At 52.9% G+C, this 27,502-nt stretch overlaps 8 protein-coding genes across 9 annotated transcripts; 5 read left to right on the top strand and 3 right to left on the bottom strand.

The window, feature by feature from the left end:
- Positions 1 to 1,449: 1,449 nt before the first annotated feature.
- L3040_000238 (uncharacterized protein) lies at positions 1,450 to 3,872 on the top strand (the record flags this gene model as incomplete). The annotated part of the gene is made up of 4 exons (XM_007297440.2): positions 1,450 to 2,001; positions 2,053 to 2,157; positions 2,220 to 3,591; positions 3,673 to 3,872. 4 exons carry the CDS (start codon positions 1,450 to 1,452, stop codon positions 3,870 to 3,872), a joined length of 2,229 nt encoding a protein of 742 aa, XP_007297502.2.
- A 1,348-nt stretch (positions 3,873 to 5,220) lies between these two features.
- Positions 5,221 to 6,336, top strand: L3040_000237 (uncharacterized protein; the record flags this gene model as incomplete). The annotated part of the gene is made up of 3 exons (XM_066155068.1): positions 5,221 to 5,273; positions 5,326 to 5,473; positions 5,527 to 6,336. 3 exons carry the CDS (start codon positions 5,221 to 5,223, stop codon positions 6,334 to 6,336), a joined length of 1,011 nt encoding a protein of 336 aa, XP_066013128.1.
- Positions 6,337 to 7,098: 762 nt separating this feature from the next.
- On the bottom strand, positions 7,099 to 7,962 carry L3040_000236 (uncharacterized protein; the record flags this gene model as incomplete). Its single annotated transcript, XM_007297442.1, has 3 exons — positions 7,099 to 7,553; positions 7,631 to 7,802; positions 7,915 to 7,962. The coding sequence occupies 3 exons, from the start codon at positions 7,960 to 7,962 to the stop codon at positions 7,099 to 7,101; spliced, it is 675 nt and encodes a 224-aa protein (XP_007297504.1).
- Positions 7,963 to 8,397: 435 nt separating this feature from the next.
- Positions 8,398 to 8,882, top strand: L3040_000235 (uncharacterized protein; the record flags this gene model as incomplete). Its single annotated transcript, XM_066155067.1, has 3 exons — positions 8,398 to 8,407; positions 8,489 to 8,796; positions 8,847 to 8,882. The coding sequence occupies 3 exons, from the start codon at positions 8,398 to 8,400 to the stop codon at positions 8,880 to 8,882; spliced, it is 354 nt and encodes a 117-aa protein (XP_066013127.1).
- Positions 8,883 to 8,988: 106 nt separating this feature from the next.
- Positions 8,989 to 9,709, bottom strand: L3040_000234 (uncharacterized protein; the record flags this gene model as incomplete). The annotated part of the gene is made up of 4 exons (XM_007297444.2): positions 8,989 to 9,049; positions 9,122 to 9,136; positions 9,229 to 9,452; positions 9,611 to 9,709. The coding sequence occupies 4 exons, from the start codon at positions 9,707 to 9,709 to the stop codon at positions 8,989 to 8,991; spliced, it is 399 nt and encodes a 132-aa protein (XP_007297506.2).
- A 2,327-nt stretch (positions 9,710 to 12,036) lies between these two features.
- L3040_000233 (uncharacterized protein) lies at positions 12,037 to 14,101 on the top strand (the record flags this gene model as incomplete). 2 transcript variants are annotated; one of them, XM_066155066.1, is made up of 5 exons in its annotated part: positions 12,037 to 12,064; positions 12,117 to 12,161; positions 12,305 to 12,564; positions 12,717 to 13,206; positions 13,257 to 14,101. In XM_066155066.1, the coding sequence occupies 5 exons, from the start codon at positions 12,037 to 12,039 to the stop codon at positions 14,099 to 14,101; spliced, it is 1,668 nt and encodes a 555-aa protein (XP_066013126.1). The 2 variants fall into 2 exon arrangements, with proteins under 2 accessions (XP_066013126.1, XP_066013125.1); XM_066155065.1 differs by lacking the exon at positions 12,117 to 12,161.
- Positions 14,102 to 21,750: 7,649 nt separating this feature from the next.
- On the top strand, positions 21,751 to 23,474 carry L3040_000232 (uncharacterized protein; the record flags this gene model as incomplete). Its single annotated transcript, XM_066155064.1, has 3 exons — positions 21,751 to 21,996; positions 22,305 to 22,902; positions 22,963 to 23,474. The coding sequence occupies 3 exons, from the start codon at positions 21,751 to 21,753 to the stop codon at positions 23,472 to 23,474; spliced, it is 1,356 nt and encodes a 451-aa protein (XP_066013124.1).
- Positions 23,475 to 24,677: 1,203 nt separating this feature from the next.
- On the bottom strand, positions 24,678 to 26,590 carry L3040_000231 (uncharacterized protein; the record flags this gene model as incomplete). Its single annotated transcript, XM_066155063.1, has 4 exons — positions 24,678 to 24,741; positions 24,793 to 25,991; positions 26,047 to 26,213; positions 26,284 to 26,590. The coding sequence occupies 4 exons, from the start codon at positions 26,588 to 26,590 to the stop codon at positions 24,678 to 24,680; spliced, it is 1,737 nt and encodes a 578-aa protein (XP_066013123.1).
- Between the last annotated feature and the right edge of the window lie 912 nt (positions 26,591 to 27,502).

The raw sequence follows: 27,502 nt of genomic DNA, 5'->3' as shown, positions 1-27,502 counted from the left end.
GGTCGATCCGGGATGTCATGCAGCTTCACGGCTCAGCAGTTGATGACTTGGTTGATGAATTGAGAGAGAGATTGATAGATAGGTAGATAGGTAGATTGATTTGATTAGCTATCTATGAGTGACTGTGAGTTGAGTAGTACTTACCAGTAGTGGTAAGTACCTAGTACCTACCGGTACCTAGGTGAGCTCCGTAGCACAACCAAGAGCGTGCATGCGCCTGGTTTGAAAGGTCCGCGAAGGAAGCGCCTGGCTGCTCCCAGGATCGGGATCCTGCATCCTGGGTTTGGATCTGGACCCGGATGACGGCGGCCCAACTCGGCCTCGGCTTGGGTTCTATGGAGACACCTACCAGTACCGGTACTGTACCGTACCGTACCTACCGGTACCTACTACCTAGTCCTTTGCTTCCCCAGTCTCCGTGTCCGTGGAGAGGTCCGGGGACTCATCGCGTGATTTCTTTCTTTCTTTGCATCCTTTTCTTTTCACTTCCACCTCCACTTTCACTTTCACTTTCACTCTCATTTCACTCTCACTTTCGTCTTCATCTTCATCTTCCTCTTCATTGACACCGATACAGCAGGCAATACGGAAATTCTCAAGCATCTGAGGCTGAGCAGCGACTAGATTCATGTTGAGGTCCAAGAGCCACACACAGCCCAGCCAAGCCCAGCCAGGTGGAGGGTAACAAAGATGATGATCATTCGTTGCGAATGCCCTATTGCTCCTTTTACCTTTTGCCTTTTGCCTATGGCCTATTGCCTATTGCCTATTGCCTATTGCTCGCCCATTGTCTATTGTCTACCTATTGTCTATTGCTACCTGCGGAGCTGCATCGGGAACAAAGCCAGCAGATTCGGTTAATAAATAGCACACCTCCACGCTCCACCAACGTACCTTTTCTTTTTCCTTTCAGCCAGAACTGACTGATTGCTGCTCTCGTATCCCCCCGCCTTGACCTCCAACTTCCAACCCCTCCAACGCCAACGCCAATCCAGCATCTCCTCTGCCAGAGCCAGGAACCACTACCTATACCTGATCCCTACGTCCCTACTCTACCGAGCAAACCAAGCTCAGCCCTGTCGCCGCCTCATAGCGCCGCGGCTTCTTGACACTGACAGCCGCAGCACTTCGAATCACGAACCCGAACCCTCCAACCCTCCAACCCTCCAACCCTCCAACCCTCCAACCCTCCAACCCTCCAACCCTCCAACCCTACCCCCCCCCAACCCCAACCTAACCTAACACCCGCCCCCCCCCCCTTCCCCATCTCCCGCTCCCGACGCACTTTGCTCACCCACTAACTCACTCACTCACTCTCACTCTCTCACTCTCTCACTCTCTCACTCTCTCACTCTCTCACTCTCTCACTCCCTCTCTCCCTCACTCCCTCACTCCCCTTTGTCCCTTCTCTCCATACCTGAGAAACCTCGTGAGCAACCCCTCGACCTTATGAGTTCCATGAACTCGCGCTTCAAAGGCCTTGGATTCGGCTCCAAACGCAAATCGGGCTCCAACGCCCCGACCATCGCACAGAACCCTGGTGGGGGACCCAACTCCTCCTCAGCGCCACAGATACGACCCATCTCCGCGTCAGCAACCTCGTCCTCGTCCAGCCTCCCCATGAATCACTCAGGAGCAGGTGGGCGACCGCCCAGCTATACCAATAACACCTATCCGCCAGCGCCGACTGGCATCAACGGGGCCCGCACCACGAGCCCTATGGCGCAACACCCAAGAACTCCTCCGTCGCAGGTCATGGGCGGTCCGCCTCCTATCAACACAGCGTCGACAGGTAACTACCCTCCTCCGGGACATCCTGCAGGCATGGGAGCACCTCAGCAGGCTGCCGGACCGCCGGGATACGGTCCACCGCAGTATGGCGCTCAGTTTCCTCCCGGCGCGAATAGCATGGCCGCGGCCCAGTATGCCAACAGAAACAATGCAGTGGAGGTGGAGGGAGCCGGCAGAAGTAAGGCGCAACTGATTGTGGGCATCGACTTTGTATGTACTTCACTACCAGACGGATAAAATGGCTCCATCTAACTAACGCAGGGAACTACATTTTCCGGTGTCGCATTCGCCTTTGCAACAAATACCGAAGCCAAGGAAGATATCATTACAGAATGGCCCGGTGCTGGATCGTACACGAAGCAGAAGGTACGCGAGAAACCCCCCCGCCCTCCCCCTCTTTCCAAATGGATATCACGCTGATGATCTAGATTCCGACGGTTCTGTACTACGATCAATACCAGAAGGTTGTCGGATGGGGACCTGATATCGCAGATGCGCTGGCTCCGACCGGCTATCCCAAGCCAGGAGTGCAGAAGGTGGAATGGTTCAAACTCCAACTCATGCTTTCCGGAAACACCTACATCGATCCGATCAACCTTCCGCCCCTTCCACCCGGAAAGTCCGAAATCGACGTGGCGGCCGATTACCTCTTCAAGCTCCGACAAGCGATGCGGATTCAGCTGCAAAAAACCCTCGGAGAGGTATTCAACAGAGAAGAGCGGAACATCAGATATTACCTTACAGTACCTGCGATCTGGAATGACGCGGGCAAGGCGGCGACGCGAGCTGCTGCTATCCAAGCGGGTTTTCTCCGCGATGAGAATGACAACCGACTGACCCTCATCACCGAACCAGAAGCTGCCGCGCTGTTCTGCTCGAAAGCTGGACTCTTGAACCTCAAGGTCCACGACGCTGTGCTTATTGTTGATTGCGGTGGTGGAACTGTGGATTTGATCGCTTACGAGGTCGAAGAGGAGTCTCCCTTCACGGTCTCCGAGTGTACCGCCGGCTCTGGCGATTCTTGCGGGTCGACAGCGCTCAACCGAAACTTCAGTAACATCCTGCGAACGAAAATCCGAAAGATGAAGCTGCCAGACGGATCAAAAACGGCTGGCCGAGTCTACGCGAAGTGTATCATGGATTTTGAGAACAGAATCAAGGCTGATTTCCGAAACAACAATCAGAAGTGGGCCGTTGATGTAGGTATCGAGGCAGAGTTCCCCGAAGCCGGTATTGAAGAAGGATACATGACTTTCACCAACGAGGAGATCCTGCAATGTTTCGAGCCGGTGGTGAACCGAATATTGGAGCTGGTCCGAAATCAGATCATCGCCATTCAAGCGCAAAACAGAACTCTCCAAAACGTTCTGGTGGTCGGTGGTTTTGGTGCTTCCGAATACCTCTTCCAACAGATCAAGCTTCACGTTCCACCTCAATTCCAGGCCAAGGTGGTGAGACCCATGGACTCCGTCGCTGCCATTGTCAAGGGTGCTGTGACCGCTGGTATCACCGAGCGAGTCGTCACGTCCCGTGTCGCTCGTCGGCATTACCTCATGGCAACTCTCCAACCTTTCAAAGAGGGACACCACCCCGAAGCTTACCGCGTTCCATCCTTGGATGGCAAGGACCGATGCAAGTTTACTCGACAGATTTTCGTGCAGAAGGGACAGAGAGTGAAGATTGGAGAGCCTGTCAAGGTCTCTTTCTTCAGACAAGTTGCCCCGGGCGCCACTCTCATGTACGAGGATATCTTGTATGCTTGTGACGACGATGTTTGCCCGGAGTACACCAAGGATCCCCGTAAGTGATAACGATATTCTGCTTTACCTAAGTGTCTACCTATAGGTATATAGAGATGTATATACTAACAGTATATTGCAGGAGTCAAGGAAGTCGTCACCCTTACGTCAGACCTCTCACGCAAGAACCTCGAGAAGGACTTCGAGAGGATGGATACACCGCAAGGAACGTTCTACCGTGTATACTTCGACATCTACCTGACGCTCGACGGATCCGAGTTCAACGCCGAGCTGGTCTGCCAGGGCGAGGTCATGGGACGATGCACATCTCGATTCAAGTGATGGCGTTTTTCAAGAAGAAAAAAGATACCATGGATATAGACGAATTTCTTTTAGTTTGCCCCTGCAGCCCCAATGCGATATTGATGGTCGGGGGGATTGGCGAGGCATGTTTGAGATGTGTTGTTGGCATAGGATGCAGTTAGTGCAGAGGGAGCAAGAAGGGAAAGCATGGGTCAGATGGAAGGGAGATGGGGTAAAGGGCTATGGGCCAGGCGCGGTTACCCACATGTGTCGATCTCTGTGGGTTCTCTATATTAGAGGGATAATGAGGGTGGCAGCGATGTCGGCCAATGTGCCGCCTTGAAATTCTAAAGCAATTTTCCATATGATTTTCGGTTCGGAATAGCTTCAGAACCAAAATCGAGCGGGATGGACGGACCCTGGCAGTCCTTATTAATGGTCACAGGACTACTGGGATCGTGGCTGCCGCTGTCACGACCCTTGCACTTGCGTCATCTCTCTCCCTCTCTCTCCCTCTCTTCTCTCCCTCTCCCTCTCCCTCTCTCAAAGTCAAAGTCAAAGTATCCGGATAATCAATCGCCTCTTATACCACATTCGCTCACGACGCCGGCTCGGCACCTACACTTTCTTATCTCCTGTGCCATTCGGACTTCCTCCTTCTATCTTCTCCCTCTTGTCGTCAGTTTTGACTCTTCACAAATAAAACAAATAAACCTTCCTTTATCTTTCTCTGGTCAGCGCAATCAGCGCGGACCCCAGAGACAGATACAGACGAGAGACGAGACAGGGATTTTGCCTTGCCTTCGTCCTATCTTCTCTTCCTCTCGGGCTCGATCACTACGGCCATTCCACACTACTGGTACTGTATACGGCTAACATCGATCGGACATCAGTCACTAACTGGAGATGCTGGCCGTCTCAAGGACATAATTGCTGATTGTTAAACAAGGACGAAGTCGAGGACGAGGACGGAGACGGGCACAAGACAGAAGGCCCGCCTGCACCTTCCTCCCCCCAGCTCCACCGATCTTGAATAGTGGAGATCTTGGCTGGTCGTTGGTGGAGACGGCTTGACGCCTTCTTATGTATACCTGCTTCTACTGCCCATACTTTTTTTCTGGAAAACCAAACCTACGAACCACGGCTTGTACAAACATCTGCTACGACTATACGAACTGATGATAGAGATGCGCCTCCGAGACTCGACTCGCCGAGCGCGCAGGTCTCCGACGTTGCGCTCTACCTTCCTTCTTTTGAATGTGATACCGTCTGCCTTCTGTTATACCACGAATCCCTATTTTGCGAGAAATCCAAATCCCAAGCCTCGGCCTGCAAGATTCGGTCCCCCTATTAAAAGAGATAGCGTTCCCCTCGTTATTAGCAACAAATGCGAACAGAAGATATGGCCTGGCATCGGAACCCAAGCTGGAACTGGCGCAGGTACTGGGGGGTTTGAGCTTGATTCGGGGGCATCCAGATTCCTGACAGTCAGCGCAGACTGGCAAGGACGAGTCTGGGGACGAACTAATTGCAGTTTCAACGACCTTGGAACGGGGGCGAGCAATTTGAATGGGAATAACGGTGCTGGAGCAGCTTGCACAACTGGTGACTGTGGAGGGGTAATGAGTTGTGTCTTGACTGTTCGTGCCTTTTCCTTTCCTCAGGGGAAGCGGAAAATGCTAATACTTCTTAGGGCGAAACTCCCGTCACTCTGGCTGAGTTCGATCTGGCAGGTGGCGTGGATGGTAACCAGGTCTTCTACGACATCTCTTTAGTTGACGGCTACAACATACCTCTTTCAATTATCTTCATTCCAGGCGATAATCCGAAACTCAAGGATATTCCCCCAAACCTTACGAATTGCGCATGTATCGCAACAGCGGGCTGGTTAGCACCTCCAGCCGCTTCCGGCACCTCAGGCAACGCGACAACCGACGCCAACCCACTTCCGTACGAACCTTCGTACACCAATGAGAAAGTCGCCGACTGGTGCCCCTGGGACCTTCAAAAGGCGCAACCCACCAAGCCAGGCGACGGCGTCTACCCCTACCCCGACGACAAAATCCAACGTCCAATCTTCGACCCCTGTCTCTCCGCCTGCTCCAAATCTCTGTCGCCTGAAGATTGTTGCACAGGCCCCTTCAACGACCCTAAAGTCTGCAAGCCCAACCTCTACGCCAGGTCTGCCAAAGCCGTCTGTCCAGACGCCTATTCCTTCGCCTTTGACGACCAGACATCAACCTTCATCATCCCGTCTGGTGGCGGCTGGGAAGTCATTTTCTGTCCGCCGGGACGGAGCACGAATATCCTTGCCACCTTCAAGGCGCAGATGCAGGCTCTGAGCCAGTCGGGCGTGTCGAAAGCGATTGCTGCAGACACTGGAAACATTACTTTCATTGAGGGGGCGGCGAAGAAGAGTGGTGCTGATGAGATGAGGATTGATGGCAGGAGTTTGAGTCTCGGGGCGTTGGTTGTGGTTGTGGCTTGGGCCGTGTTGTGGTAGACCGTGACTCGCTTAACGAAGTTACGCTACGAGTTTGGGAACAGGGGCTGGCTGGATTGTATACGGATCTTGAGAGATTGGATTAAGCGAGAAATGGATTGGATGAGAGAGGCTTGGAGGCGAGAGAACCAGAGATGGACAAGAGGTAGATTTGCTTTTGCCTTTCGGCGCGGATACCCTATGAGTTACGATTCGATACCCCTTCTTATTGCATAGATAGATGCATGCTCCAATGAATCAGATAGACAGACTGCAATGAGCTAGAATGGCGACGAGAATGAGAGCCAGATTACGATAATGCCATGTACGCCTCATTCGTCACTGTTCAGCTACTATTGACATGGGCTTAGATGTAATCTCGCTTAGCGAAAAGAGTTGTTGCGGAACTTGACGCTCTCTGGCTGTGATGATGAGGCTGAGTTGATGGGTAAAGCTTTCTGCTTTACATTATCATGTTTCTTGGCGAATGCAACGCTATCTAGCAAGTAAATCAACGCACGCAGATACTCTACCGCTCCCGGTCCCCAACATTGGGCATTACCCCGCACACCCGAGGAGAGATGAAGATGTCACCGCCCGCGCTATGCAAATGCGACCGCAAGACATCCATCCAAACAAAACACCCAAGCGGTGGCTGCGCCTGACATCTGAGCCCATCATACCATAGGATACGTACAGTGCGTGAGTCAGTCCGATGGCCTTGTGTCTTGCTCCAACGCCGAGATTCGTGCTTTCGGATCAGAGAAAGCCACAAATCCCCTCTCAGACCTCGTTTGCGCTCTTGTCCTTCCTTCTCTCCTTCTCCCTCTTGTACTCCTCCGGGTCGAAATCGCTATCGCTCGCACTCCCTACATCGTCGCCCTCTCCGCCCACGCCGAAATCCCTCGCGTCATTCCTCTCATCCTCGATGTAATCGCCCTGGTTCTGCGTCACGTCCACCGCGTCCTGCAGCTGCTGTCTCAGTTTCTCGTTTCGCGGGTCTACTAGTTGGTAGGGCGTGAGGTTGGCTTTGTTTTTGAGGCGTGGGTCCGACCCCGCTTCGATCATCATGCCAATCAGTTCTTGCGAGAAGGTCGTTACGGCGGGAGTCAGTGGGGAGGATTCGGTGAGTGAGTTAAGGTAGCGGATAGCAGAGTGGAGGGGGGTGTCACCGTCGATGCGGGTGAGGGGGTCGCATTCGAAGCCCGGCTGGTCGAGGAGCATATCAATTACTTCGTCTGTGACAGTCAGTATACATTTGGAGGTAATTTTATACTAGGCTCGAGTTCTGATTTGCGGTGGTTTCTGGACATACAATTCCCTCGCAACGCAGCCTCGTGGTAGATGTGGTTCCCAAGCACGGTCTTCGTCTCGTTCAGGATTTTGGCGGCTTTATCCTCGTCGCCAATGCTGTCAATGGTTTCTTTCAGGAGATCGGTATTGTTTCGGCGCGCAGCTTCGATAAGGACTTCGCCTATAGAGGCTCCCTGTTATATAGTTAACATGCCGTCCTACTAGAGAAAACATATCCACCTATTTCGGGGGATAGTTGTTCAAGGAACCGGATGGCGGGGTAGATAGAGGGGTTAAAATACGGACCTCGTGCTCCTGGTCCTGTTCAGGATGTGCCCTCAAGTCTTTAGCCATTTCGTCGTATTTCTCTGTTCCTCCTTTCGGTAGAGTTGTTGTTCCTGGTGAAAACTTAAGGGTGCGTGTCTCGTATTCAAGATAAAGGCTGGCTGAACTGGCTGTTTGGGCGGAGCTAGCAATCTGAAAGGCTAGGAGAGTCACTCTGGAAGCCGGGCAAGTTTTCGGGATCGAGAGGATGTCGAGGGTATCAAGCAAGAGGAGGATTGGGAGAACAAGAAGTGGTCAGAGGAAATGACCAGCGAACGCTTTCGTCATGTTAGTGAGATGCTTCAGGAGGTCTACGGAGTAGCGAGGCTTAGCGCGGAGTTATGTCGGGCCGGCGATTAGATTAGCCGGAGCTTTGGTGGATTGGTGGGATGGATATATTTGAAGTCAGAACGTTGTGCTTTGGAAAAACTTCGCTCATGAAGTCCGAGCCTGCGCATATTCAAAATGTTGCTCTGTAGGTACTCTTCTACCCTCCCCCGCTCATAATCTCTAGTACTAGTACATTGCATCATCTAACTGCGCCGCAAATACCAAGTCTGCCCTTCCTGCAGCAACCTTCTCACAGTGTCCAAGACTGTTAACCCAAACGACCCCACGAACGGCGAAATCAACCGCCTTGAGTGCCAGACCTGCCCCTACCAATACCTACTCGAGAGGCGTTACTTTGAGCGCAAGACCTTTGTGCGCCAGGAACGGGATGATGTGTTTGGAGGCCCAGATTCTTGGAAAAATGCCGATAAGACGAAGATCCAGTGTCCCAAGAACGGATGCAATGGCGATGAGGCGGCCTTCTTCCAGATGCAGATTCGAAGTGCAGATGAGCCCATGACCGGGTTTTATAATGTGAGCTCTTGTTGCTGGTGGTGAGGTAATTCAGAGCTGATTGGGTACAGTGTATGTCTTGCGGAAACCGATGGAGAGAGGGTTGAGCTGTGGGAATTGATGAGGGGAGGAGAAATGGAATGTTGGTCTGGCTGGGAGTGCTTTGTGCTTTATTTGCATGCGATTCAGCAAGGCGTACGGAAGGTGTGAAAATCACGTTGGGTTGCAGATAAATATGTCTGCTCCTGGCTGTTGCACAGGTCTCTCTAGTCGGCTTCGAAATGCAAAATCAGATTCCCGTACGAAGTCCGGATATCCCCTCGGCAGGACAGCAGGAGTATCTAACCTAAACGCCTCGTATCTGGGTATCATTATGTTCCATCCCCACCCGATCTCCATGCGCCTTTCTAATTCCCAGGTCTCGCGAGTGCACTTCTGGCCCCCTCTTCAAACAGTCTAGCCACCGTTTCTGGGCTCAAGATATCCTTCCGGAACTGCTCTTGCTGCAACAGCTCTAGGTTCTTCAGCGTAGGGCCGGGATAGTTGATGTACTTGCTGTAGGGAGGGTTGGCCCAATATTGTAGATAGCTGAGGTAGGCGATGAAGTCTGGATTCTCGAGGTATTTCTGCGAAGCTAGGTGGTTGAGGTAGAGAGGAGAAGCGAGGGATTGAATGAACTGGAGGGCCATCAGCTGAAAATCCATTGTGATGAGAAAGAAAGGAGTCGTGGGAGGGCTGTTGGATCGGAAGGGATCCGAAGCTCCAAGCAGTGAGAATCTGCCTGCTAGATATTCTGCAGCGGCAGAGCACATCGGAGAGTGGATTGTGTGTGTACCTCAAGCTCGATCTCGAACCTCGTAAAGCCCCCATACTTTGGTTCGTCTGGTGGGAGGGGTGGAGGCGTTGGGTTGCTGCCTATGTTGATGCCCTCCATCTTATCTGGTGATGCTGAGCCAGACATTTCCTGGAAACCCCTCTCGGCGGAGAATCTATTCGGAGAAGATGGTGTCGATGGTGAGGACACCGACTGATGGTGATGGTCTTTGAATGAAAGAGACGAGGCTGAGATTATAGCTTCTTCAGAAGCTTGGCTACGGAGGTCCGTTCGAACACTGAGGTGGTCAGTGTCATTCTGTTTCAAAGGGCACCTGTGACGTTCCTTTATTATAGTTGTACAAGTAGTAGTACCGTACTACTACCAGCTTGGACATTCCTTTCAGCTGGGATAATCCTTCCACCGCCAGAGACGTAGTATGCTTATACTCAGTATTCAGTACTCTGCTCTCTGCTCTCTGCTCTCTGCACTCTGTACTCTGTACAACCACTACCATGTTGTACGGATGATCCCAATTCCATTTTTTATCCCTGGCGCCCCTATCACGGGTTTATGCATCATTGCAGATCAAGTAGTCCGTAAAGTATGGATGAACCTCACCGCTTTGCATCGTACAAGATTCCAATCTCGGCCACCTCATTTCCAGAGCTTCAGAGTCAACACCACCCCGTCTTCGTCACGGGTACGACTATTATTATCCCGAACGGATGAGTAATGCGGAATGATGTGTTGATAGGGTACGGGCGAAGCAGCTCTGCCACGACGTCGACGTCGCATTAGTAAATCCTTTGAGCTCTTGGTATAGCTCAAGGGGACGATTGATGCATCTGGTGTAGCATTCTAAGTATACCTACTCCAAGTTCCGGATGCGTTTGTGGTATTACGTATGATGCAAGCAAACGAGTACCTAGTACAGGTAGTCGGTAGTCGGTAGTCAGTCTAATTCTATCTTTCCGAGCCCAGCCAAGGGTCCCAGGGATCCCTTCCCTCATACAGTAGGTAGTAGGTACCGGTAGAAGACAAGCAGACAAGGAGGATAAGGCCCATTCGTACATGTCTCGACGTCAGTTGTGATGAGCAATGAGCAATGAACTTCTATATCTTTTTTTTGGGGGCGGGGATGGGGGAAAGGAGAAATGAAAAATGAAAAAAAAAAAAAAAAAAAAAACCTAAGAAGAAACGCCAACCGGTCTATATATATATATATAGGATTACCCCTACCTTAACCCCTCCTCCCCCTTCGCTTATTCTCCCTTCCGTGCCCCTGGCTAGGGCAATGACCATTGATGTTGATATTACGACGTATATTGATGGGATAAGTAGCATTGGATCCGATTGTATTGCATTGCACTGCATTGTGTTAGGTATTGATTGCTCTCTCTGTTCTGTGCAGTCAGCAGTACTGTGCGACCTTGCTACCTACCTAAGGTACTTACCAACGGCTACACCGACTCCGGCCAGCCGGGCTTTTAGATTGGGGATACGGATCTACTACGTACCTACCGTAGTGCCCTGCGTGCTTCCTCTCCCTCGGTATTTGGCTCACTTCTTTACCCTCCTCCCTACCTCCCTCCCTACCTCCCTACCGACCTACCTCCCTACCGACCTACCGACCTACCGACCTGCTCCAACAACAATTCTATTGCTTCCCCTATTTATCGATCCGAATCAAGTCAATACGATACGATACGATCGGATTCAATTCAAGGCTGCGTCCATCTATTCAGCCAGCCGCAGCCCGAACTTCCTTTATCCTCTCTTTTTCCCTCTCTTTTTCCCTCTCTCTCTCTCATATCCGCTGCCCCTCCAAGACCGACACAGACCGACCTCCCCAGACCTTCCAGACCCCCCCCGCCCCTTGCCCCTCGCCCGTCGCCCCTCGCATGTCGCATGTCGTCTCTATCCACCCAGAGATCAGATGGTTTTCTCTTCGCCTAGAAATCGACAACATCACCTTACAGAGTACGTCGTCCCCTGAATTGGATCCCATCTCCACCTGGGTCACCCCGGCTAAACAGTCACTGCCTATTAAGTACTTATTTAAGGTAGTTGGGCGCCGCAGGACACTACGCGCCCTGACTCCCCCTTAGCTCTACGTCTCGGCCTCGGCCTCACGAACGCCTGACCGACCGCTCACTTTCGCGCATTCACTTCTTCACTTCATTCCCAACCCAACCCCAACAACATCCAACCCACCCACCTCCCTCCCCCCCCCCCCCCCCCCCCCCCCCCCCCCCCCCCCGCCCCAGAATACATACCGGTACAACTCGGCGCTGGATTACTTTATCCCATAGCAGGATAGTGAGGCTTATCGCCGGCCCGCCTTTCTTCTCCTCTCGATAGGCATCAGCAATCATTCATCTCCTCCTCTTGTTAATTTACAACGACTCTAAGAACCATCCCTGGGTCGAGTGCACATTACCACCATGTCGCTCGCCCAAACAGATGGAGCAGGTCAGTTCTCCTGTCCCCGTCCGTGAGAGACACATTTCCATCCCTATTTTAGAGAGCGCTTCGACATGCTCCCACGACCTCCTTAGTCCCACTTATGGTAGGGTCTGGTGTATCACATTGGCAGTCGTTCTGTTTCAACTCCCGGCCAACTCTCGTCATGGACATGGACATGGACATGACATGGACATGAACATGGACATGCATGAATCCGCCTGCTAATGAGATCCTTTTGGAATATAGATTCTGCACGCTCCCACCCGTTGCAACTCAACCTCTCTTCGAACAATCCCTTTCGCAATCGGGCTGCTTCTCCTGCTCCCAGCGGTCAACTCTCACCACTCGACGCTCCTCCAAGACCCGTGTCGCGAAACCCATTCCTTGACTCTTCCGTAGAGCTATTACAGCCAGCCACCTATTCCGGAAGACCTATCGATTCTCCTAGCAACATGCCTTCTGCTCAGCCAAGACCTGCACTGAGTGGTGCCGCCGCCGATCTCTTTGTACGTTATACTACTCCAATTTAAAGACTGTTGTATTCTCTCAACCAGTTGATCCCTCCAGTTTGCTTCATAATTTGGTCGCAAGCTATCTTGTGGAGTTGAATTAAATGGAAGCTGAGGTGGAACATCGTTCGCTGATCGAGATACTGCAGGATAACCTGACCCTCGACGACAAGCCTAAGGGCAGCAATATCACGCGCCCTCCCCCCTCTCGACCCAACGCTGTTGATAAGATGCCTCCTCCATACACAACCCGTGGCGAGAACATCCCACCCCCAGGGGCCTCAAAAAACTCACCTGGTCATCGTCCGTCTCGATCTGAAGAGGAAGCTATGCGTGCTCGCAGGCTGGCTGGGGGATCTAAAAGCAGGCCCATGCTACGAGAGGAAGTGGACATATTCGCCGACCCTTCTGACTCATCACCGGGACGGAGATCCGGTTCTAGACGCCCTCGCCGAAATTCCGATTCTTCAATCATGAGCAAGACGATGGACTCCGAGGAAGAGAGGAGGCGACAGGAGAGGAGGAGACGTGAACGCCGAGAGCGACGAGACCGTGAAGCCAAGGATCCCAAGAGAAAGCCCGACCGAAAGCTAGACATCATCGATAAATTAGATGTTACGAGTATCTATGGCACTGGATGTGAGTAGTTGAAGTCTCTGACGTCTGTGGGCAAACTGACAAACTTATAGTATTCCATCATGATGGCCCATTCGATGCTTGCAATCCCCACCGAAACCGACAGGGCAGCAGACGTGCCCCAATGCAGGCATTCCCCAAGGATTCATTGAACAATATCATGGGAGGCGGAGGACCACTAAACAAGAGGCCTGATCACTCTACTTTCCTTGGAAACAACGACGAGGAGGCTTTCAAGGACTATTCCAAGGGCGGTGTTGGGCTCAATGGCTTTGAGTCTTACTCCATGGACGGCTCTAGATCCGGTAAACAGCCAGATGTACACAGCGCCACCACCCGAGTAGAGCCAATCCACGGAGACGAGTCACTTGGTCTGGGAACTTCGACTTTCTTGGAAGGAGCCCCCGCTTCCCGAGCGGCATTACAGCGCCGAACTAGTGAGCACGCATCGCCAAACGAGTTCGGCGGTGGCTTGGGTCGTAAGAAGTCATTGGCTCAGAAGATCCGTGGGATCAATGCCCCCCGACGTGACTATGGCCCATCCGGTAGAGCTACAAACCCCGAAGGAGCGTACTACCCCGAAATGCGTACACCTGGCGGCAACAAAGTCAGCGAGTCCAACCCCTTCTTCAACGAGTTCAGCACGGGTGATGACACTACTAAAAAGGGGGGCGTAACTTTTGTTGAGCCGGAGCGAACTGGTAGAGCTCGCGCACCAAGCAGCCCAGGACAACGCTACGGCGATCGCCTTGAGAGGAATGCTACAAACGACTGGAATGACCCCTCTATGCCACCATCCGTCACTCCGAGGATGGGCGGTGGGTTCTTGTCACGCGTCAAGTCTCTGAAGGGTGGCCCGAGAAAGCCCAAGGTTGATCGGCCCATGCCACAAGCGTGAGTCTTGCAACCCCGGCGAAGAACAGAACGAACCATACCGCGAGCATACAGCCGTGGAGTGCATATTCCCTATGGATGACCGAATCTCATTTCCCCTACACCTTCTCTTTTCCTGCTTATTCCGTCTTGGATAGCATGGTTGGAGATGGACCAGGAGGTCCGCACCATGACCGGTTGACTGTTGGTCACGCTAATTTTTCTTTTTTTCGCTCGACGAGTCGTTGAAGAGATCACAATTCAATGAGACTGAGGAGATGAGTTGTGTGTGGGGCGCCGAGGCCTCAATCCGTTTGGTTCTAGATTTCGTTACACGCCATTGGGAGGGACGCAGGCGCAGGATGGATGAGTTCTTTGTTCCTGTTTTGCGGACCTCCGTTTCCCTGAGAGATGAGTTGTGTAGACGGGTACGATGGGAGGGGCAAGGAATACTTTGGGTGATGATACCAGGCAGCCGGCGTACGCAGGAGCGGTGGCGACGAGGCTCTCGAGGGAGCGAGAGAACTAAAGTGATTTGGGAGTTAAATTGACTGACTGCATGAATGAAATGACGATTCAGTCTCTGGGTTTCGTTTCTTCGGTGACGCTTGGGGTTTGTCTGCTGCAAGTGACCGTTCCGTCGGCTTTAATTGTTGCGGTTGCATGCCAGGCTAATGTAGGGTTCCACGGCCTGCATTGCTTGCTTGCCATTTCTTGCTAGGCGGGCCTGGGCGAGGCTCTTATACTTTTTTTTTTTTTTTTTTTTTTTTTTTTTCTCAAAAACGTGTGTGTGCGCGTGTGTGCGTGTGTGTGTATGTATTATATTACGCCTCTATCTTTACCTTTACTTTTACTTTTACCTTGACCTTTACCTTTACCTTTACTGACATTTACGGAAGCGTGCTCTCCACCAGCCAAGAGCCAGGCCGAAGTGGCTGGGGAGATTGTCTGTTGCATCTCGCAGCATTATTCACTTTTCACTTCGGCTACCGTATATACTACGTACGTCTCCAAGCCCACGTGGGCAGACAGATACCGTAGCGAGCGGATACGGTCCCGTACGGTACGGTACCGGTACTCCACTCACCTTTTCCCTCGCCAGTTTCAGCTAGAGCGCACCTGTTGCACATCGCCGTCTTGTTTCCTCCGGGGAAGCGAGCCGGCCGTCACAGTACAGTACAGGCCTCGCGCCGATGTAGCGAACCAGCCAGAGCGCCGAGCCGAGCCGAGCCGATCTGAGCCGAGCCGATCCGATCCGATCCGATCCAATCGATCGATCGCAACGGCTTGCGGAGCTGGTGCCGTCTTACAGGTACGGTACCGACCGACCGTCTCAGAGAGGGAGGGTCGTTTGGCAAAATCGATTTCATCAATCAATCAATCAATCGTGCTCTGCGCGCGCCTCGGTGCCGGCTCGGGGACTCGGGGCTGGGAGATGCGGCTGTGGGTTGTGGCGCGACTGGTTGGTTGGTTGGCCTTGGTATGTGGGATCCCGAGCGCGGGGAGGAGCGTGGGGTGGTGAGAGATGTACGGTGGAGAGTGTGGTCGGTCGGAGAGGAGGGAAGATGAGGTTGGTGGATGATAAGTAAGTAAGTAAGTAGGTGGTCCTGTTGGCAGCCGTGGACGCCATGACGTTGTGGGCGGATGCCTGTCGGCCGGCATGTGAGATGGCTCGGAGGTTCTGTTGCATGTCGTAGAAATGGCCAAGTTGAGACCAAGAACGTGGTCGTCGACTTGTCGGTCGGGCCGCTCGCAGGGAAGACGGGGAGACGGGCAGACGGGCAGACGGGCAGACGGGCAGAAGGGCACAAGGGCAGACGGGCACAAGGGCACAAGGGAAAAAAAAGGGTCAAGAGGCAGTCACGTCCATGCGGCACTTGGCACCCATCCTGCCCAGATCTTCCCAGAAGCTTATTTCGCCCCAGACTCGGCCTGAGGTACGGTACCGGTAGATATGAAGTTCACTAGCTTACTTACTAATACTGTAATACTGTACTGTATTAGACGGACTGACTGTGCTTCTCTCTAACTTTTCTTCTTCTTCTTCTTCTTCTTCTTCTTCTTCGTCTTCTTCTTCTTCGTCTTCGTCTTCTTCTTCTTCTTCTTCTTCTTCTTCTTCTTCCGCCAAGTCTCTCGTCACTTTCTCGATCACCTTCAACCCGTCTGGATCACTTCCCACTTGGCGGCTGCTGCTGCTGCTGCTGCTGCTGCTGCTGCTGCTGCTGCTGCTGTTGCTGCTGCTGCTGCTGCTGCTGCTGCACGTCGCAATCCCGGCCAAGCAACCAATACATCCACTCAGGTGATCCACTCCATCGACGAGCTCGTGCCGGGTGCGACCACAGAGATGGGCAGGCGGGCGGGCTGGGCGTGGCCTTCCTGCACATGCCGTTTGACAGAGGCCGCGGGAAGTTGGCGTGCTTCCCTCCTTCCTCTCCAGCCAGGGATGCCGGCCGTCTTTGTTGCACGTCGCAAACACGGCCAAGGAGATACCGGAGGAATGCATGTTCGAATTCTGCAATTCACTCCGTCCGAGTGCCGAGCTTTGCTTCACCGATCGGCGCGGGGTGGTGGGAGTCGGTTGTGGAGAGCTACTACGCCTTACGAGTGGGCTTCTGACGGAAGATCAATTTGCAACTGAGTCATGCGCACATGTTTACCGAGGCGTGACTGACGGTGAGGGTGAGGGTGAGGGTGAGGTGAGGGTAAGAGTAAGGGTGAGGTGAGGGTAAGAGTAAGGGTAAGGGTTGAGGCCACCGGCTAACATTCTGTCGAGGCTGGTAATCGACCGGTTCCATTCAATATCGTGAGATGGGAAAATGGAAGAAAGACGTCTTCGCCCCATGCCAAGCTAAGGGACACGACTGATACGGAGGAAACAGGAAACGGGGAACAGGAGTCATAACATGATGATTCTCACCTTCACCCCCTCACTGCAAGGTCCTACGGGAAGGGAAGGGAAGGGAAGGGAAGGGAAGGGAATGGATGAGTGAGTGAGCCTGCAAACTTCAGTTTGCCGCTCCGCTTCGTGGGCCTGGCTGGGCCTCTGATGGCATGAGACGAGCGTCAGTGCACGCTCGGGAATCGAGATCGGAGGCGTCAGAGGGGCGGTCGTGACGTTGCTTGCATCTACCTATCTGAACGCAAGATCATCATGTGTATATTTACGGTACAGTATCGACTTTGATAGGACGATGTATTCTGACCCGCGGATTGTGTTGCACTTCGCAGAAAACGCCCAGCAGACGACGAGTGCTGACGATGGGCGTGCGAAGTCTTGGTCTTGGTCTTGGTCTTGGTCTTGGTCTTGGTCGTGGAGACGGGCTCGTAACGGGCAGTCAGACAGATCCTTCGTGACGAGGCCTTTGCCGACGCGGCACCAACCACTACGTCGGATCATTCCTTCCAGAGCAAGCCGCTTCCAGCTTCCAGCTTCCAGCTTCAAAGATCGGCAATTTGGTGCGAAGTCAACTTCGGCTTGTTGCAGTTCGCAGTTGATGCCAATCAATGACTTGGCCGTATCACTACCAAATCCGCAGTTGGCCGGCCTCTGGAACGAACTTCAAGCACAGCACCCGAGCCGCCAAGCTATTTCGAGAATGCAGGATGGGCTGAGGATGCCAGCCAACGCGATGCCAATCCTGCGCACGCATTTCGGTCATTGGTGAGAGACGAACAGACTCTCTGACGCTCGCTGTTCTTGTTGCCCGGCTCGCATTTGCCCAAGGGCTTGGACTCATGCTAGCTCGCTAGACTCACGCGCGGGCTGGATCCGTCGCCGGCAACACACAAGTTACAGCCTGCCTGACACGAGTTGATCCCCATTATTACTCATGCCAACTTGGTCGTGCAGAGATGCATCAATCAGCGTCGGTAAGTCAGTACAAAGACAGTCTCTTGTTGCACGTCGCGATGAGTGCCAACTCTTGGCTTCTTTCTCGGTGACTGACGGTGTCCTCGGTGGAATGACTGAATAAATGAATGAATAACGGTCTCCTCGGAGGAATGACTGAATGAATGAATGAGTGAATGACGGTCTCCTCGGTGGAATGAATGACTGACTGAATGAATGAATAACGGTCTCCTCGGTGGAATGAATAAATGAATAATAAACGAATGAATGAATGGATGAATAGGAACAGAACCATGGAGCCGACCCAGCCAAGACTGCCCGCCATACTCCTACAGCGAAAATCAAGTCAAGTCAAGCCTGACTGATTGGCTACCATGAGTCCTTGTGCAGTCCGGGGAGAGAGAGAGAGAGAGAGAGAGAAAGAGAGAGGTCGAGCTTTTGTTGCACGTCTTCATTTCTGGGCGTCAGTAGTTTGGACCACCACTTCTTGGGTCTTGGGTCTTGGGTCTTGGGTCTTGTCTCGCTGTACGTACTACGTACGTAGTACATACGCGGTACAACTACCGGTACCGGTACTACTGTAACTAACCAGCCGAAGGTTCGGCGGGGAACTTCCGGGCAGCAGCAGCCAAGCCTTGGATCAACATTTCCTGTATGTACCGTAAATCTCCGTATGCTTGGTGCTTGGCTGGGGGCCGGGGACGCACAGAGAGAGAGAGAGAGAGAAAGAGAGAGAAAGAGAGAGAAAGAGAAAGAGGAGAGAATGGAAGTTCGTTGCATGTCGTACATTCTCCCAAGGATTGCTTGATTCCAACGAAAGCCAGCCCAGAACTCTCTCTCTCTCTGTCTTTAGCGAGATCAAGGCTGCTGCCCCCTTTTCCCATCTTCATCGGCGGGAGCAAAGACTCGTCGTCAAATGACGGACACGGACGACGGGCTGCTCTTTAGGTTCCGTAGAGCTGCGTGATATTGTACAAGTACAAGTGCAACTACTACAACTAAACTAAACTACTACAACTACGTCCCAAAAGCTATGTCCACAACATGGTCCGGCCGTGGGATTTGACAGAAAATCTTAACCATCGACGATAAGGCTGAGAGGACGAGGGCCCAAAAGCATATTCAGATTGCGCTCAGCTGATCTCGACGCCCTTTCCAAATATTTCTGTTTGTTGCACATCGCAGCTCGCATGCACGAGAGTGGATTTGGTCTCTGTAGTAGTTTAGAGTCATTCCGGTGTCTCAGCGTGAACGGCGATGTTCCAGAGCATAGGTACCGTAGAGCAGCATCGTGTGCACTTGTGAAACGAAAACAACAAGAACAAGAACAAGAACAACAACAACAGCACATGACCGCCAACCTTTTCTTTTTCTTCTTTTTTTCTTTTTTTGATGCACGTCGCAGTTTTTAAGGATCTGCGTCTAGAACCTGACGGCGGCTGCTAAGCTGCTGGGACTGCTGGTGCCGGGACCTAGACCTGGACGGGGACCGGGGCTCTGATTACTCTCGGGCGCGTGCATCGTGTGCATTTGCCATTCTCCAAGCCCTGCACACGGCGGCGGGTGAGCCAGCTTCAGCTCTCCAGGCAGGGAGGACTTAGGAGGAATATGATATCGACCGGGCTGCACTTCGCTTGCAAGTGCCTCCCCAGCTCACCTGTCCTGTCCGGTCCGGTCCGGTCCCAGGAGCGGACGAGAAGTGCTGCAGAGACGATGCATGTATGCGGGATCAAAAGTATCGTGCGATGCTCGGGTCAGCAACACGGTTTGGGCGACGGTGAGCTGGGGATCACAGCTGGATGGTCACACAGAAGACCGGCAAGGGATTCTGTTGCAAGTCGCGATTTTGTGGAGATGGTCGCTTGGACCGGTCTAGAGGCCGCCGTTATTGTGTGACCGATCGGTCGCTTCCATGACTGCATCTCAGCCTCTCTACTGTACAAAGCCTATCAACTAGACCTCGCCGGTCAAACGGCATGGCAGCCGCCGAGAGGCTCTACGCTAGGATGGGGATGGGATGGATAGATTTGGATTTCTGGTGCACGCGGGCAGTTCGAGTGATCTACCGGTACCGTACCTATGCTTCCAGCCGGGCATATGTGGGTGGTGGGTGGTGGCCTGAGATTCGCGGATCCGCCCTCACCAACACTCCTCATCCCGATCTGTTACACGCACGGCCGCCTGCCGCCTGCATCAGCAAGAGAAAGATGCCGTGGCCGAAGCAGGGTAGAGAGATGTTTCCAGACTTTGTTGCACATCGTACGCATGATCTTGGGTTTCTAAAGGTGCGAGCTCGGTTAGGGAGACTTTGGTCAAGGCATGATGAACCCCGTCGGGTCTTCTTGTGTCGTCTGCGATATCACCAAAGTTTTTTTGATGCATATCGCACAAAGAAGATCTGCGCAGCATAGAGCGTTCGAGTCCCTTCAAATGCTCCCGAAGATGCAGTCTTGGTTAGAGCCACATGGCCCCCGCTCACACCTGTCTGTATATCAAATACTTACAGCGTAAGTATGCCGTAGATGATCGGCAAGATAGAGATAGAAGAGGTCTCAAGTACGGTACCGTCCGTCGATAATGTTGAAAAGGGAGGGCATCTACCAGTTCCCGTCGCGAGTGACTACGATGTTTACTACACACTCCCAGGTCCGCTAGGACTGGCTTGGGAACAGGACGTACTGCTACCGGTAGTACAACAAGCTGCTGCGGAGAAGGTCAAGTCTGAGTTTCTGTCTCCCCGGGAAAGAGTTCTGATGAAAAGTTTCGTCATCATATCGCAACGATCTGGAAAGCGTGTGTGTGTGTTGGGAGCGTTCGAAGATCACGCCGGCTAAGTAACGCTGCCGGCCATCATCACGACTGAACCCCATTGTTTTTCGGTTGTTACAAGTACCGATTCTATATTTAATGTAGATCTATTTGCATGTACGGATATATATCCCCTTATACGTCTGTTGCACATCGCAGAAGATCGTCCAGTTGCCAAGCGGGTTATTGATTGGAGAGCCGAGACCATCCGGATCCTCAGAAGTATCCAACATCCGATTCCCAAGCCTTCCCTTCCCTTCCCCGGGAAAGGCCAGGGCTTTGTTCAACCGTCGGACGGATGGACCGATGGACGGGTTTGGAGCAGTCTAGACCACGGGTTAAGAGGTTCGGGGCGTCAGCCACGGTCCGCGAGGTGTGAGGTGTATGACTGAGTTTGACTGTTCCGTCTACTCCGTACTTTCGAGCTGGAACTTTGTTGCACATCGTGAATTTGGGGATCGACAGTATAGAGTGTGTGTGGTCTGAGTTGCCAGGGAAGATCGTCGTCGCTAAGGGCCTCCAGCTCAGGGCGTATCACATCACGGAGATATCACGTGTCCCAAGCAGCTCCATGGTTTGAATCGAGCGGGCCGGTCGGGGCTGTTTTCTGGGATAGTCCAGATCTGTTTAATGTGTCCAAAATATAGATCTTGGAATAGACGCTGAATGAAGTGCGAGGTTTGCAGATCTGATATGTCACGAGCTAAAAAGCTTGGCATCAAACGACCGTCTCGTCTCAAGCGAAGGAAAAGCTCACCTCCATATTCACGTTAAGCACTCTTTCATCGGTGGTGAGTCCTTCAGGCGCCTGGACGACTTGGATTCTCATTTTATCCTACAAGTCATAGCCATGATCTGTTCCTTCCCCTCGTTTCTCTTCATCTCACACGTTCCTGGATGAGTAGTATCTCATCTCGTTCTGATTCTCATTCTCAAAACATCATCCCTTCTTCCCCTCGTCAACCAGCGCGAACCAGCGCGTGCCAAACAACATCTTTCACTTCCGTCCATCCACCATGAGACACATTGACCACAACTTTTTGAGCAATCAGCCTCCTCCGCCTCCCGAGCCTGCAGCCCCGATCCTCGCCTCACATCTCCTTGAGCTCGAGGAGAAGCAGCATCAGCGATTCGAGCGAAATGGAGGGTCGGGAAGACTGAGCACTGGGTGCAGAGACATCGATGAGCTGCTCGGGGGAGGTATCGAAAGAGGTGTTGTGCTGGGGTTGAGCTCAAGTGTGGAGGGGTTCGAGGGCAGATTGGTGAGTGGGAGTCTCGTTATTGCTACGCAGCGTGGTATTGTAAGGGCTTCAGTTGAATCGGCTCTCTCAGGTGGGAACAGTAGCGAGCCATCATGAACTCGTGATTCAAAGTCTCTTGTTGGCATGATACATCACATGCTCTCTAGGGTTGAAATGGCTCGCTTCATGGTGACTTGCTCTTAATTTTTGGTTCTCGTGATGGTCTTCTGCTACGAGAAATCTCTTCCCCAATCCCATTCATCTGGGAAGCTGGCATTCTAGCCCGAACTGCATCCTCTTTACACGAAAGCCTTGCTAACTCACCCAAGTTGTCACTACATATTCTCGCTTCGGCTCTCATCCCTCGACTCGCATCATCGAAACCTGGGACAAAGGCAACTATCATCGACACGACTGGTTCCTTCCCTGTAGCCCTCTTTTATTCGATCCTCCGGTCCCGGATCCTCGCCAACCGTTCCCAGTCGGCCCAGAACACAGGAAAGCCTGGGAATCATCCGGTCCAGAGGCCTACTAAGGATGGCGGCGGTACAGATCTCGATGCAGACTTGCAGAGATGTCTTGAGATGGTCGCCATCAGCCGGGTGTTTGATATTGAGGGGCTTTGGGAGGTGCTTGGTGAAATTCAGCAAGACATTTCCTCGGAAGTAAGCCCGAAAGGTGGTCTTGTACCAGGGCGTGGTTCCAGTGGACATGAAGGAGATCTAGACCTTTCACCCGAGATTTTCGACAGCCAAGAAGAAGACCTGATGTCGGAAGATGGACTTCCCATCCCATCCCCAGCGCCGAAAGCAGCCGGGCCAGGAGATGTACAGTGTGACGAAGTCGTAGACGGGATAGAATTCATCATCATAGACAACATGACGCACATTATGAACGAACTATTCGCCCGCAAGGAGAGGAGCGATGGTAAGGCCTCCCTCCGAGCTCTGGCTCAGGTATCCAGATACAAAGCTAAGACCTCAACAGCCCACAGCCTCCTCACCCCCCTCTCATCCACACTCCACACCCTCACCAAAACCCGAAATCTCCTCACCATCCTGCACAACACCACCACCACCACCGCCGCCCCCACCAAAGTCTCCTACCAGCCGCAACCCAATCGACAGCAACTGCACACCACGACGCAGAAATCCATCTTCGCATCCCCCACCACCAAGCCAGCCTTCGGGCAGGTCTTCTCCCAGTTTCCCGACCTACACATCTTCCTGCACGACCTGCCGAGGGGCCGAGTCGATGCCGAGATCCTCTACGGGCAGGACGAGGAGAGCTCGCTGGGTGAGACCGACGCCGTGACCTGTTGCACCGTCGTGGAGGTTCTGAAAGACGAATGTCCGCTTCACGGCTCTGACAGGGATATCATGACGACGGGGCAGAGGTTTGGATGGCGCGAGCAGAGGTGGACGGCAGTCGAGATCAACGAGGCCGGGACGGACCTGGTTGCGACTTTCCTCGATGGGGGCGGGGGCGGGAGGAGGTGAATACCTATCGATGGAGGGGGCTGCTTTTTTTTTGGAACGAACGGGGGGTGTATGTAGGAGATGTGGTCCAGGATGGTGGGGATTTGAAGGGCGGAGGGGTCGAGGCTAGGTCACAGAGGGGATTAAGTACGCATAGGTAGACTACCCGTACCGGTATGAGCACCGGTCGGCTTTCCAATCTTCTTGCCGAGAGGGATAGACGGTTAGTTAGTAATAGATAGATAGGAATGGATCAATACTTTGCGCTCCTTGTCAGATATCGTCCTCGTTTCAATTTTATTGGAGATGCCGTTTGCAGCAAGCACGCCCTGTCCGTCTATCTATGATTAAGGTATCTATAACAAGCAGTAAACCGCCATATCCCAGCTAGCACAAAAGCACAAAAGCACTTCCGTAGTATACCGGTACAATCACCATCCCAATCCACAAGCAGCAAACCCCTTTCCCCCTTCCTCCCCACAGCCCCCATCCCAACTCGGAAAGCAAGCGTGCATATCAACCTACCAGCCAAAGTGGGGAAAAAAAAAAGCAAAAAAAGAAAAGAAAAGTCCTCCCTTTCCTTGTCCTGGCGACGACGACGACGACGAGAGGGAAGTGAACTGCTCGAAAAGTGTATTGGGATGGGACGGGGACGATGAATAAATACCAGGTACAAATTACCCCCCCTTTCCTCACATCCGTCCGTCCCTCGTGACAGAAGTGATAGAGTAGGTAAGGTAGGGAGCTCGTCGGTGCTGCAGCCGTGAGAAGGCCGCTATTGAAGGACCCCAATCTCAACCAGGCAGTTCTGCTGCGACATGGGAAAGACAATAACGACCTCCATGATCGGGCCACATGGTTGCCCAGTCGTCGTTCCTGTCGCACGTGACTCACTCACTGTCAGCTCCACCCTGACAGAATCCAATTTTCCACGGGCAACCGACGTGTCACCCGGCATAGAGAGGTATTCCCCGAAAGCACAATACGTCAAGGATATCAATTCACCTCCGCCCATCTGGTTATTATTCACACGAATTGTCTTCCACTCTCAATCTTCCAAAGCAGCCTGAAACGCCATGCTGTCGCAAACGACGAACTTAGGTATACTCTAGAACCTTTTTGCTTGCCTGCCCGCTCCCATCCCTATTCTGTACACTTGCCGGATATCGTCGCGAAGAAAATATAATTTCGAAGTCAAGGAAACGATCAAAAGAAAAGAGCCGTTCATGCCGCCCATTCGACTACTTCCAGGGCGCACATTACGAGGATGAGAGTTGAAGGCAGGATCCTGCTTCCCGTTAGCAAGGTAGAGTGGAGAACTGGGGACTGGGTAGCGTACCAGATAACGTAGCTCTGAAACAGCAATTTGCTCATTACGCCCTCGTAAACACCGTTGATCTGACAAATCTGCGCCAGTTGCAACGCGCTCGGCGCACCCGTGAGTAAGAAGCAGACGATGACGAAAATGGGATCGTCGAGGATGCTGACTGGTACGTATTTCGCCGCAAGAGCAAGCAGAGGCGCCATGATGAGCGTCGGGAGCAACATGCGCGAGATAAGCGAAGCAACCAGGAGCTTCGTGCCAATCTTGTTCTCCTCGGAGTTCTCGTCCAAAGATTCTTTGGGGAGAGTGTTGCGAGCCAAGTTGGCGCCGAGAACGACTAGAATCAAGGGGACAGCGACGCCACCGGATTGCGAAATGGCTCGGGTAACGGAGTTCGCAATGAAGGAGCCGTCGGCGAAGAAGAGGTGCTGGAGTTTGGGGATTGAAGCTACGATGATGGCGAGCAGCATGGCCCAAAGAGGGGGGTTCATGAATTCCCAAGCGCTGGCGAAGAATCTGAAGAAGGCGGAGTACGTGTATGCCAGCGCGGTTTGCACGGGGGAGGGAAGAGCCCCAAAGACCTTTTGCGAAATTCGCTTGCTTTTGTGGGTGACATGGAAGAGTCCACGTCTGGACTTCAGATGGACCATTGGAATGATTCCTCGGACACCACGGGGAATTTCCCAGTCGTCGCCCGGAGCAGGGGCTCGGATACTTGGGAAAGAGGTTATGTTGCCGCTCAAAAAGTCACTAGGTAGGACATTTCCATTTGCGGGAGTCGGATTGATAGTTTTGATGGGCTCGTCATCGTCCGAATCCACCGAGTCTGGATACTGGGCGTTTGTGATGGGGGTCCTTCCTCCAGACTCAAACGACACCGTAGACGAGGAATTGTTCCCGTGCAACCTCCGGTGTTCCTCGACGTTGGAGCCATCCAGACCAGGAATCAGCTCCGGGTCGTCTGTATATCGGGCTCCTTCAAGATCCGACGTCTCCACCACTTCGTACTTATCGGGTGATGCGAGCAAGACGTGGTACCCCCAACTCCAACGTACCAATTGTCCAAGTTGTTGGAAGATCAGCAGGTAAAGAATACCTCTTGCTGCCACGTCGTCGTCGTTGTCTCCTGGTATCTTGTCCCAATGTAATCCGCGCAGGGTTTGCGATAGCGAGATGACGAGCGAGATGGGGAGCGAGTTGGAATTTCCAAACACCTGTAGCGCTTAGCGACTTGCAGAGACCAATTAATGCATGGAGCACCAAACTTACACCCATAGCCGTGACGAAGTTGCCAGCTCTCTTATTGAATCCAAAGCCCCTTGAGACAGCGATGGACACCAGGTAGGAGACCGTGGTCTGGATCACGAAGATGACTGGAATTACAGCCAGCTCCAGCAGCTTATCCGCAGTCAGTTGGGACGCCAGTTTGGTGAAGACTGTTGCATGTTAGTTAGCCAGCTATCCTCATTCGCTTCCCCGGAGATCCATCTGTCGTCGTGCACGTACTCAGACACGGCGTGAACAGAGAAACGTTCAAATTCGCCACGAATTTCTGCTGATCGGCATCGAACATGCCTTGCCTCGCGACAATATATCCCGGCAAGCTAACACACACCACTTCCATCACGGCCTCGAAGACCAGCAGGATGAGATGGCCCAGGGCGGGATGCGAATCATGATCGTTGCGTGTATGGAGGGAGGCGAAGTTGGTGAGGGTATGGGAAGTGGCGATATGTGGGCTGGAGTCGCCGCCTGCAACGAGGACGTTGAGGGGATTGAGGCGGAAGGAGGTGGGGTTTGTGAAGAAAGGCATGGTGGTGGTGGTGGTGGTGGTGGTGGTGGTGGCGAAGGCGAAGGCGAAGTGATATTGAGGTAGAGCTGGCGGGGCGGGTGAGGAGTGACCTTCTCGACCGTTGGAGTGATTTTTGCAGTTGTTGTCGATGGGCGAGGAGAGATGCCGGGGCCCCTCGCGAAGGAGGAGGTGGAGGTGAAGGTGGAGGCAGCTTTCTACAGTACGTAGTATGTTGAAGGTTCGACAAAGTTTGAAAAAAGAAAGGTTGAGTTGTTTTTTTTTTGGTTGGGCGGGTAAGATAGATCAGGGGCCGGGACCGGGACCGGGACCGGGACCGGGCACAGCTGGTGGGGGGGGGGGGGGGGGGGGGGTGATGAGTGGGTTTGGCTGGTGAGTGGGTTTGGCTGGCTTGACTTGGCCCCAAGAACAGGGCTGGGCAGGGCTGGGCAGCTGAATGATTGATCTCTGGGATGTTGAAACTCGATGGTAATCTCGATGATCTCGATGATCTCGTTTTCAAGTCAAGGTCGAAGATACAGCCCGACCGACCGACACCTACGTAGTACTACATAATCTGGGAGGTGACAGCAAGAAGAGGGGAACAAAGAAGCAAAGAAGCAAGAACCAAGGCCGGGTCCTGATCCTGATCCTGATTCTGATCCTTTGCGGTATCCGCATGTAGTACTACGTACGTATCGTAGTAGTATATGGTTTGTCTGGTCGGTTTGGTCGATGCACCTCGTCGTCAGAGTGTCAAGCCGTGCGTCTTGTTTTCCTTGTGATTGGCCTCCTGGCTTGGAGCTGGAGCTGGGAATGATTACTGGTGGATTGACAACGCAGGTGGCAGTCGCATTTGGCTCGAGTCACCTGATATCCATGTGCTCGTCGGAACTGCAGTCAGTGTGGGACTCTGTCTACTACGTATATCCAAGT

Source organism: Drepanopeziza brunnea (assembly GCF_022702325.1).
Source record: "Drepanopeziza brunnea f. sp. 'multigermtubi' strain 214-2 chromosome Unknown ctg1, whole genome shotgun sequence".
Lineage (NCBI taxonomy): Eukaryota > Fungi > Ascomycota > Leotiomycetes > Helotiales > Drepanopezizaceae > Drepanopeziza > Drepanopeziza brunnea.
This window is presented reverse-complemented; position numbering and strand designations above follow the sequence as displayed.